The 13,417-nt window shown below is 52.8% G+C and overlaps 1 protein-coding gene across 5 annotated transcripts in view; it reads left to right on the top strand.

Moving 5' to 3' along the window:
• Nucleotides 1-13,417, top strand: part of Gpr161 (G protein-coupled receptor 161) — a 53,954-nt gene that overhangs the window by 29,410 nt on the left and 11,127 nt on the right. For all 5 annotated transcript variants that reach the window (XM_013151225.3, XM_063253621.1, XM_063253622.1 and 2 more), the window contains exons 3-4: nucleotides 2,210-2,624; nucleotides 8,635-9,359. In XM_013151225.3, the coding sequence (XP_013006679.1) occupies nucleotides 2,210-2,624; nucleotides 8,635-9,359 (1,140 nt within the window). The remainder of the gene's footprint in view (nucleotides 1-2,209; nucleotides 2,625-8,634; nucleotides 9,360-13,417) is intronic.

Below are 13,417 nucleotides of genomic sequence, written 5' to 3'. Positions count from 1 at the left end.
TGCAACACAGGCTCATTGCACAGGGACCACTTCCTCTGGCACTCAGGGCTGCTGCAAGGGGTGGCTGCCTTCTGACCCTGCACTGCCCACTGACCCGCAGTGCTTGGGCAGGGAGCCAGGTCTCCCAGGAGGGCTCCTGGCCCACCCGCTGCGGTGTGCAGGTGGCTCGGCTTGTGTTCCTGGGGTCTGGCTCGCAGGAAGCTGTCTTGCCTTCCTTCCTGATATCTTCTGTTTGTGGAGAACAAGAGCAGGTGGGAATAACGGTCTGTGGGATTTTTTGGCTAATTAAAGTAGACGAAAAGTTTTGGAGTAACATTCATCTGTAGGATTTTTATGTAAAAAATATGTCAACCTTGATTATGAGCCAAGATTTTCAGCCAGTTTCCCGGGAGTAGGGATTCTGCCCTCTATGCGGTGTGATTGAAAAATACTTTTAATTTTTAAAAAAATTTGTTACAGTATAAGACACATTGTGTACTGACTTCCACAGCACATGGACTAAAAGACACATCGCCATGAATCCCCCTCACACCTGTCCCATGCTTGCCGCTTTCCGAAGTAGTCCTGGACGTCCTTTGATGTGAGTGTCGTAGGCTACGCTCCCATGCGTGTCTCCGAATTGATCATGACCGTGTTTGTCTTCCATGGTCCTTTTGACTTAGAGGGAAGGTCACAAACCTCATGGGTCACAGCCAGTGAATGAGGTGGGTGAGGACACATGGTGACATTTTTACAGTCTGCCTTCCCTTTGGATGGTACCCAGCTGCAGGTTTTACCACGTTGGTGATTAATCTTTGTCAGTCACTCAGGAAGGATGATTCCAGAATTGCTTCAGAAGGTGGCGGGGTGATGAAGAGGTGTGTTTGAAGTGAAGGGGCATATTTTGAGAAGGATTAATAGCCATGAGGCTTTTACTGTAATAAATGTCTAAAATTTATTCATTGTACATGTTGATCTCGCCTTGTAGACAGTAATGTCTGTGGGCCACGACCTGGGGCGGTGCCTCTGTTTAGTCATCTGTAATTAGTGCTTGGATGCTTGCCTTCCTTACCATGTCTGTGAGAGCAGTGATGGTGTCTTGGTATACATTGAACTTGATTGACCCCTCCTGCCAGGGAGCTCTGAATAGTTCCCGGGATAATCTTAATGTGGAACTTTAATGTCTGCACAAATCTGCAGGGCCTGGGGTTAAAGTGCAGATTTTGGTCCCCAAGTCAGAGGTGGGCCTGAGGTCCTGCATCTTTCACAAGCACCCCATGACACAGATCTTGCTGACTCGGGACCCACTTGTCCCTCATAGTACATTTGTCACGCATCTGTCCTACCCTCTTGTTTAAAGTGCAGGTCCCAGGCTGTACCTCTGATTCCAGGACTGGAATCTTGGCTGCCTGAGCTGTTTCTCTAAGGGATTCTTAAGCCCATGGAAGGTTCTGAGTCACTGCTTTGGTGCAGTGGATAGGGGAGTTGTGCTAGCCAGCTTCCCTTACTACAACAAAGTACCCAAGATGTAAACTTACAGAGAGGAGCTGGGGTGTAGCTGAGTAGTAGTGTCCCTGCCCAGCATGAGGCCCTGGGTTTGATCCCTGGCATCACACACACATTAAAAAAGGGTTTATTTGGGGGGCTGGGGATTTAGCTCAGCGGCATAAGCGCCTGCCTTGCAAGCAGGCAGTCATGAGTTCGATCCCCAGTACCGATAAAAAGGAAAAAGACAAAAAAAAAAAAAAAAAAAAAAGGGTTTATTTTGCCTCCCAGTTTTGAAGGCTTTGGGGCTGTCAGCTTATTGTGATGGGAGCACAAGCTGGAGCAGAGCCTCTTACCTCATGGCAGCTAGGAAGTGACAGCGAAGAGGAAGAGGCCAGTTCCCACAGTCCCCTTCCACCGCAGACCTCAGGGACCCAAAACCTGCCATTAGGCTGCATGTGCTTAAGGTTCCATCCCCTCCCAGGGCACCAGACCTTTAACACAGGGGCCTTGGGGACATCCCAGGTGCACTTTATAGAGAGGTTTAGACCAAAAGGAGAATCACCTAAAAACATGCAGTGAGTCGCACAGAGGTGTTTCAGGACACAGGCCATTCAGTGGAGCTTGCAGGGGAGGCACTGCCTGGTGGTCTGGGGCATGGGACCTCGCCCATCAAGCCCCCCGTTCCTCTTCTGCAAAGGGGAGAGGGCATGCTCTGATGAGTCTTCTCCTTTCCCCTCTGCAGTCCCTCAGCATGCTGTGCCCACGCCACGTCCAGGTGCACTGACCATGAGCCCCAACTCCTCCCTTGGCCACAGGAAGGAGCTGAGCAACCTCACTGCGGAGGAGGCTGGGGACGGGGGCGTCGTCACGGAGTTTGTTGCTATCATCATCATCAGCGTGTTCGTCTGCCTGGGCAATCTGGTCATCGTGGTCACCCTGTATAAGAAGTCCTACCTCCTGACCCTCAGCAACAAGTTCGTCTTCAGCCTGACCCTGTCCAACTTCCTGCTGTCCGTGCTAGTGCTGCCCTTTGTAGTGACCAGCACCATCCGGAGGGAATGGATCTTTGGTGTGGTCTGGTGCAACTTCTCTGCCCTCCTCTACCTGCTCATCAGCTCAGCCAGCATGCTCACCCTAGGGGTCATCGCCATCGACCGGTAAGCGGGCTTGGCATGGAGAGTGAGAGGTCTCCAGTCTTGTGACCTTTGAATGCTTTGGGTCCTTGGGAGAGGGCCAGGGTCATGCTGTGGGAGGGTCAGCCAGCAGCTCTGCCTCTTCTTCCATGTGACTGCCCTGAGAATCTCTGGTTTTTCCTGTCTGTTGCACAGATAGGCAAGTGCCACAGAGGTTGTATATCAGCAGTGTTCAACCTATTTGGCTCCAGGGACTGATTTTGTGAAAGACAGTTTTTCCACAGATGGAAATGGAGAGATAGCTTTAGGATTAGATTCTCATAAGAAGCATGCAGCCTGTATCCCTTGCATGCGCAGTTCACAGTAGGGTTCATGCTCCTATGAGAATCTTATGTCATCATCCATCTCACTGGAGGTGGAGCTCAGGCAGTGATGCAACCGTGGGGAGTGGCTGTAAATCCAGGTGAAGTTTTGCTCCTTGGCTCAGCACTCACTCAGCCCCTGCTGTATGGCCTGGTTCCAAACGGGCCACAGCCTGGTACTGGTCTGCAGCCTGGGGGTTGGGAATGCATGCCACACACCATGGTATATGCCATGTAGTGGTGGTGAACCTATGGCACGTGTGCCACAGCTTGCTCTGAAAGCTTTGCAGTCAGTGTGCAAGGGTGTGGAAGGCTGTACTGTCCAGTTTTGTGTGTGTATACGGTGGTGTTTGCAGAGTTAGAGAAATCACTGCATGGCCCACTGATGCCTAATTGCTATTTTAGTTTTTTAAAAGAGGTTCCATTGCTTACAGATGAAGAGACAAGCGTTGGGGATGATAAATGGCAGAGGAGGAAGTGGTCTGGGTCTTCTGACTTGGTGGTTCCTCCCTGACACTGGCCTTCTGGTCCAGGCCCAGCTTCACAGCTGGAGCCTCGGTGGGAGCCACCCTGCTCCTCACAGCTAGATTGGAGAGGGAGCAAGGAGGGAGGGAAGACACCAGGGAAGAAAGGCAGTGGCAACCAGGAGAACCCAGTGTCCAAGTTTTCTCCCAGTACTGAGGACTCAACCCAGGGCCTTTTCAGTAAGCTACACTCCCAGCCCTTTTTATTTTGAGACTGAGTCTCAGTAAATTGCTAAATTGCCCAGGCTGAGCCCCAACTCTCAATCTTCCTGCCTCAGCCTCCCAGAGTGCTGGGATTATAGGTGTGCACCACCACGCCTGCTTTCAAAACCCATATTGCTTCAACCTGCATTGTAGCTGGCACATGGGAGGCTGTCACCACTGTTCCTCAGCTATGTCTTGCAGGTGCCTCAGAGTCCCTCCTCGGGTCCTTGATTGGGTTGGACAGGTCTCAGGGCTCAGGCAGTGCCTTTCCAACCCCTTTTTTTGTTAGGGTTTTGCCAATGGTCACTTCATTTATAACAGGCAAGGGCTGGACTTCATGGGGCCAGGACTGGGTGGGGTGTTTGTGGTCTGTGACATTTACCAGAAGTGGGTCAGGGAAAAGACAGAGGGCTCTGGCTGGCGAGGTGGCTCTCAGGGGACCATGGTGACTCAGCGGATGAGCTGTAAGCAGACTGCGTGTTTGGAGCACAGACCCACACTGCTCCCACGACCAGATTTCCCCTGAACTCTGAGCAGAGCTATGGGATGCAGTGGATCCAGGAGTTTCTCTGAAAGGATTTGCCTGTTCCGATAGTAAGAGGAACCCAGAAACTCTCATAATTAACCAGATGCCATCCCTGTGTGTGATTTTCCTGTATTGACCACCAGTGCTTTTTGCTTGGATACAGTAAACTTTTGGAATGTGTACAGTTTTAGGACCGTGACTGTGAGCATCTCCTCCCCACTGCAGACGTCCACGGAGCACGAGATCTCGGTGGTCACGTGGAATTCAGTTGCTGTGGCTGCATTTAGGTGACTTCACCGAGCTCACAGCTCTGCAGAATACTGTGAGCAGAGCATGTGTCCAGGGAATCACTGTGTTCGGGTAGAATAAACACTGCACGTTCAGGATTCTTGGTGTAGAAGAAGGCAGAAGTTTTGTTCAAGAAGTTTTGTTCAGTAGCCGGTGGTCAGTAGCTTGCAAAGACTGAGTGTATGGGGCCGGGGATGCAGCTCAGGGACAGCACCTGCTCGGCAATTGTGAGGTTGTAAGTTTGATTCCCGGCATGAAAAAAAAAAAGACTGAGTAACATTGAAAAAAGGGTTGGAAGACTTTTTGGCTGTGGAGAAGAAAGATATCTCATGATTGTCCAATTATTTTTAAAAATACTGTTACTTTTTAGCCAGGTGTGGTGGCACATGTGTATCATGCCAGCACTCTTGGAGGGCAAGGCAGGAGGATTGCAAGTTTGAACCCAACCTGGGAAACTTGGCAGTTTAGTGAGAACCTATCTCAAAATAAAAATAAATATGTAAATTAGATAAGGGCTGGGGCTGTAGTTTAGTGCAGTGGCCCTGGGTTCAATCCTCAGTACTTGAAAATAAAAGGCTTTACTTTTGGAACATCCCTGCTAGTCATGGAGTGCAGAGCTGTCTGAGTGGGGCTGGGCAGCAGGCCAGGGCCTGCAGCAGGCACCCCAGTGGGCTGCGTGTGCCTCCCTCAGCCTGGGGTCTGCATGGTGACAGTGGGGTTCTTCACCAGCAAGAGTGACAGGTCCTAAATCATGTGTCACTGTACTCATCTGACAGAGCTTGCCTCTGCCAATGCCTTGTTCTTCAGCGCTGAGAGTCTTTGTGGGGTGCTTACTCTGTGGAAGTCTCTACTCCAGGTTTTGGGGTGGTCTGTCAAGCCCACCTCCAGGCCACTGAACTGAGGGTTCTCCTCCACCACTGTGGCCCCTGAGCAGAGTCGTCGTCTGGGTGAGGCGCTGGCTGGTCGAGCAGGGTCTGTAGTACCTTCTCTGGCCTCTGCTCACCAGATGTCAAGGGCACTGCCCCACCATGACAGCCTGTTGCCAGGTATCTCCAGGGAACAGAATCATCCCCAGCCTGGACTCCTAGTGAAAGAAAGCTCTCCCGGCCAGGAGTAGAGTGTTTGCCTGGCATGTTCAGGACTGGATTTGATCCCCAAAACCACAGGAAAAGAAAAGAAAGAAACCTGTTCTACTGATGGGGGAGATGAGCCTAGAAGAGTCCATCTTGTAGCTCCCTAAAAAGAGACCAGAGGCAGACACAAAGCCTGACCGGGATGAAAGTCACCATTTAGATGTCAGTGACCCAGCCCAGCTGAGAGGAAGGGTGCCAGCCAGGCGAGCATCTGTCCCACCAGCAGTGTTGCTGTAAGTCAGCTCCTGCCAGTGCAGTGGTAATGCACTGTCACCCCGCCAGAGAGCCATTAAAAACATTTCCTCTGTCTTCATCCCACACTACGGCAGATGACTCTGGAGCTCTGAATAGCGCGGTGTGTTTGAAAGCAGCTGGAGCAACAGGATGGTTGTTGCAATGCAGACGATCCCCTGTGTGCCCAGGAGACTGCAGTGTGAGCTGACGTGTTCATTCAGGGGCAGCTGCGGGGAGCTTGGAATGTGTTTGGGTTTGTAGTGAAAACATCTTAGGAAAACAGGGATTGCTCCCAAAGTAGTCAGAAGATGGCCAGAGAGCCACACATCTGGAGCCCCTTCCCACACCCCAACCTCTCAGTTATACGAAGTATCATCAAAGCTGCATGGGTCGAAGGATTGCATGTGGTCTGGGGCCTAAAGTGGGCTGGTGAAGGGAAGGCAGGACAGGAGTTCAGGAGGCAGAAGAATCCCCGCCCCTGGGCCTGTGTTCACCTACCTGGGAGGAGGGAGCTGCCTCTGTTCTTTCCTCCTATTTGAATGGGAAACGCGGCTCAAATGCGGTGTCAGTTTTGAAAAGGAGTTTTGGAAGTTTACTGTGATGCTGTGGCTTTTTTTAAAAAAAAAATTTTTTATTACACGTTGTGCATTCAGAAAGCTGTCTTTTTTTTGAGATAGGATCTCACTATGCAGTTCAGACCCGCCTTGAGCTCATTATGGAGCCCATGGTGGCCTCAAACTCATGGGGATCGTCCTTCAGCCTCCCGAATGCTGTAGTTACAGGTGTGCTCCACCACACTGGGCTAACTGTACATTCTAAAAGGACAATTTGATGAATTTTATAAACTGGGCATACCTGTATAGCCTGCACCCCAATGCCAGTTCCCCAGATGCCCTTGAACTGCCTTCCTATCACCAACCCCATCCTGATGTGTAAGCTCACACTTAAGTGTGTGTCTGTTTTGCAGTGTTATATACATGCAGTCATGCTGTGGGGGGTAGCTTGAGTTGGGACTGTAGCTCAGTGGTAGAGCATTTGCCTGGCACTGCAAACAAACAGAGTTTTTAGTTTATAATTCAAAATACTTAAGCCCAGTTCTGTAGGAAGATGTGGGAATATACCTTGACAGGGGAGTGGACTTAGGCATTTCACTATGTGTAAACTTATCTCTGCCTCCAAAAAGACCCGAAGGGACTCACGATGGGTATGGACAGAGCTGTGCCCCGCACCCAGCTCTGCTACTTTGACTCCCTCTGCACTTGGAAAAAAGAAATCACAATAATGTACGACAGCCACTGCCCCTGCCCAAGCATCAGTTAGGGAGGGACGTGCAGCCTCCCCAGCTGGTCACTGCTGCAGTCCTGAGGGCCCAGCGCGGCATGCTCCGTAAGGGGCCGGGAAAAGCGGACGTCTCAGCCTTGCATCTTCTTTGCTGTGAAGCAAAGCTTTCTGGAAGTACTTCCCGTTCCCGCAGACTCCTTTCACATTTCGCTTTCCAGGGTGATGCTGCACAGCCCAGTGCCTCGGCTGGCCACCTGGCATGGGAAGGAGGCTGCCATTAGAAGCTTGAGCACTGCCAGGGCCTGGGACTCTGAGTCCCCATGGGTCGTGGAAGCTCAGCAGGGGCAGAGCACTGTGGGGATCCTGACCCAGGCCATCTGCTTCCACTCAAGGGCAGCACGAGCCAGTGTGTCTCTGTCCGGTCTGTTCTGGGAGCCAACCTGGGACACAGGTCCTACAATTCCCATTTCACAGAGGAAGGAACTGAAGTGCTGAGAGGTTAATCAGCTCCGCAGTGTCACAGCCAGTAGACAGCAGGGCCTCTGTCTGACGCCTGCTTCTTCCACAGGGCTGTGGGCCTTTTCAGACGTACACTTGGTATTGGCACCCCACACTGAGCCTGCCTGCCCATGCCCTCCCTGGCATCTCCACAGCCTGCCGTGGTAGCTTTCTGCCTGCTGGGTCCTGAGCCAGTGCCCCCAGCCTTCCAAGACCTGGGTCTTGTGTGTTACCACTGAGGACTGCTGCGACCCTCCTGTCCCATCAGCTAACTCTTGCCTACTCCGTAGTCACAGAGCGAGTGGATGGGAACCACCTTTGGTGCAAGGACACCTTGCCAAGGTGGCTTGCAGGGAATTGCTGGGCACCATGGAGCCATGCTGTCTAGGTTTATGTCTTGTTTTTTCACAGTTTGGAGCAGATCATCCAGCATTTCTTGGCTTCAGAGTTGTCCTCTGTGAAATGAGGTTAATGGCACTGCTGCTTACCATGCTCCCCTCTCCTAGCTGGCACCCCCTGCCCGTGTCTGTCTTCTTTCCCAGCACGCAGCTGGCTCTCAGTGAATGTCCTTGTGGGGAGTGAAGCCAGCGGGCCTTGGACATCATCCTGATTCTTACTGAGCTCTCTACAAACACACAGAACTGATCTGGCCAGACATGGGACCCCTTAGGACCTCTGAAGAGGCCTCAAGGATACCTGTACCCTGAATATGTGGGGGCTGACTTGGAGACAGAGCTGCCCAAACTCTGTGTCCTTGGTGGTGTCCAGTGGCTGCACATTGAAGACTCCTTCCAAGAGGAAGAGCATGCTACAGCCTGCACCCTCTCTGTCTGGGCAGTGCTGGGAGAAGGCACCTCCTTTAGAAGCTACTACTATAGTTGGTCAGCTGGGTCAGTGCACCCCCTACCCCAGGAAAGTGGGGTGCCCATCCTGGCATGTTCTCTGCCTTTGACTCTTCTCTTGCTTCTCGCCTCCTCTTTGCAGCTACTACGCTGTCCTGTACCCGATGGTGTACCCCATGAAGATCACAGGGAACCGGGCCGTGATGGCGCTGGTCTACATCTGGCTGCACTCCCTCGTCGGCTGCCTGCCCCCGCTGTTCGGCTGGTCGTCCGTGGAGTTTGACGACTTCAAGTGGATGTGTGTGGCCGCCTGGCACCGGGAGCCCGGCTATACAGCCTTCTGGCAGATCTGGTGTGCCCTGTTCCCCTTTGTGGTCATGCTGGTGTGCTATGGCTTCATCTTCCGCGTGGCCCGGGTCAAGGCCCGAAAGGTACACTGTGGCACGGTGGTCATCGTGGAGGAGGACGCTCAGAGGAGCGGGAGGAAGAACTCCAGCACCTCCACCTCCTCGTCAGGCAGCCGGAGGAATGCCTTTCAGGGCGTGGTCTACTCAGCCAACCAGTGCAAGGCCCTCATCACCATCCTGGTGGTCCTCGGCGCCTTCTTGGTCACCTGGGGCCCCTACATGGTGGTCATCACCTCCGAGGCACTCTGGGGGAAGAACTACGTCTCCCCAACCCTGGAGACCTGGGCCACATGGCTGTCCTTCACCAGTGCCATCTGCCACCCATTGATTTATGGCCTCTGGAACAAGACGGTTCGCAAAGAGCTCCTGGGCATGTGCTTTGGGGACAGGTATTACCGGGAGCCATTTGTACAGCGACAAAGGACATCCCGGCTCTTCAGCATTTCCAATAGGATCACAGGTAACTGGGGCACCTGGGAGGGAAGGGCTTCCCACCTCAGGGCGGACCTCACCTGGGGTCTCCTGCTCAGCAGCTCTGGCCTGTGCGCACTGATGGGGAAGGGGACACTTGAGAACAGCCACTGTGAGCCCTAGGCTGCTTTCCTTTATGTGGCCACCCTGGGCCATGCTGATGGGAGGGCAGTGTGCATCCTGCAGGAATTAGGCAGGAGAGTCTGACACCCCACATCCTCTCGTGTTAGTGTGGCTGCTATCTAGCACTGTTTCCCCACCTGGGCCCCTTGTCCAGCCAACTCCCCCTCAGCCTTCCCGGTCAGGGCAGGAGTTTCCTCCTCCTGTCTTTGGTAACTGAAGGAGAGAGTGGAGTGTCCCACCTGAGCCCTGCATGGGAATTTCACTGTGCTGTGGCCGAGGCAGCACTTCACCTGAAAACCGATCCGGAGTCGGTCAGCCTGCATTCGATGAGACCCTAGTCAGTTGCTCTGTACACGGACTGGATTTTTTTTTTTTTTATCTTTTTATTTGGAAGTGATTTTAGATTTATAGGAAAGTTGGAAAAGCAGTACAGAGAGCTTTCCTTGGTGTTGACCTCAGAACCAGGGCCTGGCATGTGCCTGGCAAGCACTCTACACTGAGCCCCACCGCAGCCCTCCTATGACCCTCTTCTTGGGTGTCGGTCGGAGTCTGCAGACTGTGACTACATTTGCATTCAGCAGATGCTTTCTTCTCGTTAGAATGAGGTTACACAGGATGCCCCGAGGGCTGTTCTTGGTGGCTTAGCTGGGGCACATCTGTCACCCAGGTCCAGGGTTGGGAGGCTGTCAGATTTCTCCAGTGTAAAGGACTTTTCTTGGTAGTAGTAAGCCAGCAGAGCAGCTGATTGAAGCCTGTGCGTAGGTGGCTGGGTCCTCAGCACTTGCTGTGTGGATCTGCAGTGAGGTTGCTGGGGTTTTTCGGTGCACGGCTGAAGGTGACCATCGCCTGCCTGAGCCAGGCGGAAGATTCGGAGAGCACCCCGCTCAGACAGTGGTCCTGCCGTGTGCCAGACAATGCACCCAACTGTAGCTCATGTTTCCTCTTTGTGAAACAGAGGCTGCGCGCCTCGCTCTGCAGAGGGAGGAGGGAGTAATGACCACCTCGAGCCCATCCTGGAAGAGGTGACAGGTAGTCTTTCCAGGTGGCAGTGCCACTCAGCACTTTCTATTTTGATCAGAGATAGAAAAAGATTCCCTCTCAGTCCCAGTGTTTAAGCCCTCTGAAATGCCCGCCCTTGTAAGCCAGGACCTATTCTGCATTTGGCTCCGCTTCTCTGCTTAGCATGTTGGATGGTGTAGTCACTTGTCTCCTGGGCCAAAAATGATAGATGCTTTCCATTCCAGCAAAGTGAAGAATGAGGAAGGGGAAAAGAAAAACGAGGAAAGATAATGGAGGAGGAGCGAGGAGACAGAATGAACAGAAACATCTGGTTTTGCCAAGTTATTGAGGGAGAAATGGTCTTGTGGGATGCTTTTGGATTGGAGAGCTCATGGCGTGACAGCTGGCTCCAGGGTGAGGGCTGGAGAGTCCTGGTTTCTCCCCGAAGGGCCGGATCGCAGGAGGGGGCAGCAGCATCACCCACAGTGTGCAGAACAAGGCCCAAGCCCAACTAGGGTCCTGGTCACAGTGCCACACCCCGTGCCACTCAAGCCAGTGATATAGGGGAATGAAACTCCTGACCTACTATGTCTGAGAGTTTATGTTCTCTAAAATTGAAGAATGAATTTTAGGAACAACGGAGGTTAAGAGTAGAATATATTTATTAAGAGAAAGAAAGCTTCTGTCTGAGAGACAGAAGGGGTCCTGAGCAGGTTGCCAAAGACTCTGTCTTTTCTAGGGATTTTTATAGAGTAAAACCATGGGTTCAAGGTGGGGGAAAGACTGGGAACACTCAAAACAGATGGGCATAAGGTGGGACATAACTAGAGTTAGCCAATAAGATTAATAGTTCAGGTAAAATTGATTACATTAGGGACAAATGGGAAATGAGTCATGTAGCAAGCAGGCATGCTTAAAGAGCAGTGATTCTTCTGTAGGGGGGCTGGGATGGGATTCCAGGCTTCCTCAGGGTGATAGGGAACTATTTACAGTATCAGTCCTCAGGATATGGGTGCATTTGTTTGGTCTTTTGTCTTGAGGCCTGGCCCACAGCAGGAGGTGTCTGTCTCCCCCACAGTGCTCCTTTGAGGACCTAGCCCTGTCTCACTGCCTATAGTATTTCTAACTCAGCTGCCTGCCATACCAGGAATGCCCATTCCCAGGAATCCTGATGGTTAGGGACAGCGCTGGCTTCCACCCTGTGTCCATCATTCTGTCTCACTATAGCTGACCAGGCCCTGCCTGACATCATCTGTGAGCAGGCTTTGATTGGCAGCTGCTTCCTAAACCCAGTTCACTTCCCCTGACATGTGCATCGTCCCAGCCACCTCCTGTACCCTTGGGTACACGGGGATCCTGGTATTCTCACACATCCAGCAAGAAATGCCCTGGAGACTCCATTTGGGTGGTTTTGCCTCTTTTTCCATGGGCACCTGGAAAGTTTTCACAAAGGAAATCAGTAGATGGAATAATAAGCTCCCTTAAAACAGTGCTTATTGGCAGAGGTAGAGCAGAATCCCCAGGCCCCCTGAGCCGCCTCCCCCCCACCCGTGCCAGCACTGTCTCTCCTCAGCTCAGGGCAGTGGTTATTTCATGCACAGCGATTTCAGTCATCATCTGTGGATTTTGATTTTCCCATTTTGTTCACCTTGACCTGAGGAAGCTCTCCCTGGAGTGCCAGGTATCACTGGCCCCCTGTACCTTCTGCTTCTGAGATCTCCACAGATGCCCGAGGGAGGCTCCCTAGGAGTTGAGGTCTTGGGGCCTCGGGTAGTGCCAGGTGGGACCACTTGAGGCAGGAGTCCTGGGGTGGACTGTGGCTTCTAGTGCTGAAAGGGGAGCCTCGTGCTGACACGTGGTCTGAGGATGCAGCAGCAGAGACGAGGCTGACCAGTGGCTGCTGCCAATCAGGGAGAAGGGCTTGAGCAGGGAGGGCAGGCAGCCTCCCTCAGCCCTGCACCCGGCAGATCCCGCTCTGCAGCTGTGCCATGCTCACAGAGGGCAGAGCACTGGTCTCTGGGGGAGGACGACCCCCCACCTCCCTCTCCTCAGAGGGAGATGCCCCCGGAAAGTTATTCTTTGAGCTGTCGTGGCTGGAAAGAGGAAAGGGCAGCCTGAAGCCCTGCGTCTTCCTCAGTTGCTTTGCTGTGCTCTTTTCCTGGTGGCCCCTTGAGGTCTTCCAGTTCCTCCTTTGTGCCAGCCTCCCCATGGAGTGCCGCCCGTTTCTTTAGCTGCCGGAAGACAGAAGTGGCTTTGACCCACTGTGTGCTCCTGGGGTGCAGCACCATGTTCCCTGGGGCCTGTCTCTGTTCTGTTTGGTTTGGCTTACTTGACCTTGTTGGAGGACAGCACTGGTTCCTGGGAACCGTCTTAGGGTAACAGCACTCTGGCTCCAGCGGGAAGTGGTACCACCTGGCTGCCATTTCAGACCTTTCCACTGAACTGCCCTGGTCTGGCTCCACTGATGCTTCCTGCAGCGGGGAGCGAAACATGTTCCTGGCTTGTGCTGCAGCCTTGGAGCTGCCGTCCAGAACCCACGGCTTCCGCCGTCCCTCTTGGCAGACGATGGCCCTGTAGGCTCCGCTGTCTCCGCTGGCCTCTTGTTGATCACAGCTGTGTTTTGAGGCCAGGACCACAAAAACGGGTGGCCAGATAGAGGAGGTATTTGTGGCCTTCTTGGTCTCAGCCCTGGAACCAGCCTCCAGCAGCGAGAGGAGTAAAGACACAGCTTTTACAGGATTCCCAGAAGTGATGGGAGTTTGGGGAAAGCTTGCCATGCCGGCCCCCTCCGCTTCCCCATTTCCTCCTGGCTTCAGGGAAAGAAGGAAAGAGTAGGTCCCGTCACCTTGTACCCTCAGAAGAACTAAGATAAATGGGGTCTTCTCCTATCTTGGAGTGTTACAGGAGAATCAAAATTCTCCTTTA

Source organism: Cavia porcellus, unplaced genomic scaffold, assembly GCF_034190915.1.
Source record: "Cavia porcellus strain 051 isolate PalLab524CR breed Dunkin Hartley unplaced genomic scaffold, mCavPor4.1 scaffold_7, whole genome shotgun sequence".
Classification (NCBI taxonomy): domain Eukaryota; kingdom Metazoa; phylum Chordata; class Mammalia; order Rodentia; family Caviidae; genus Cavia; species Cavia porcellus.
Note: the sequence above shows the minus strand (reverse complement) of the source record. Positions and strands in the feature narration are given on the sequence as shown.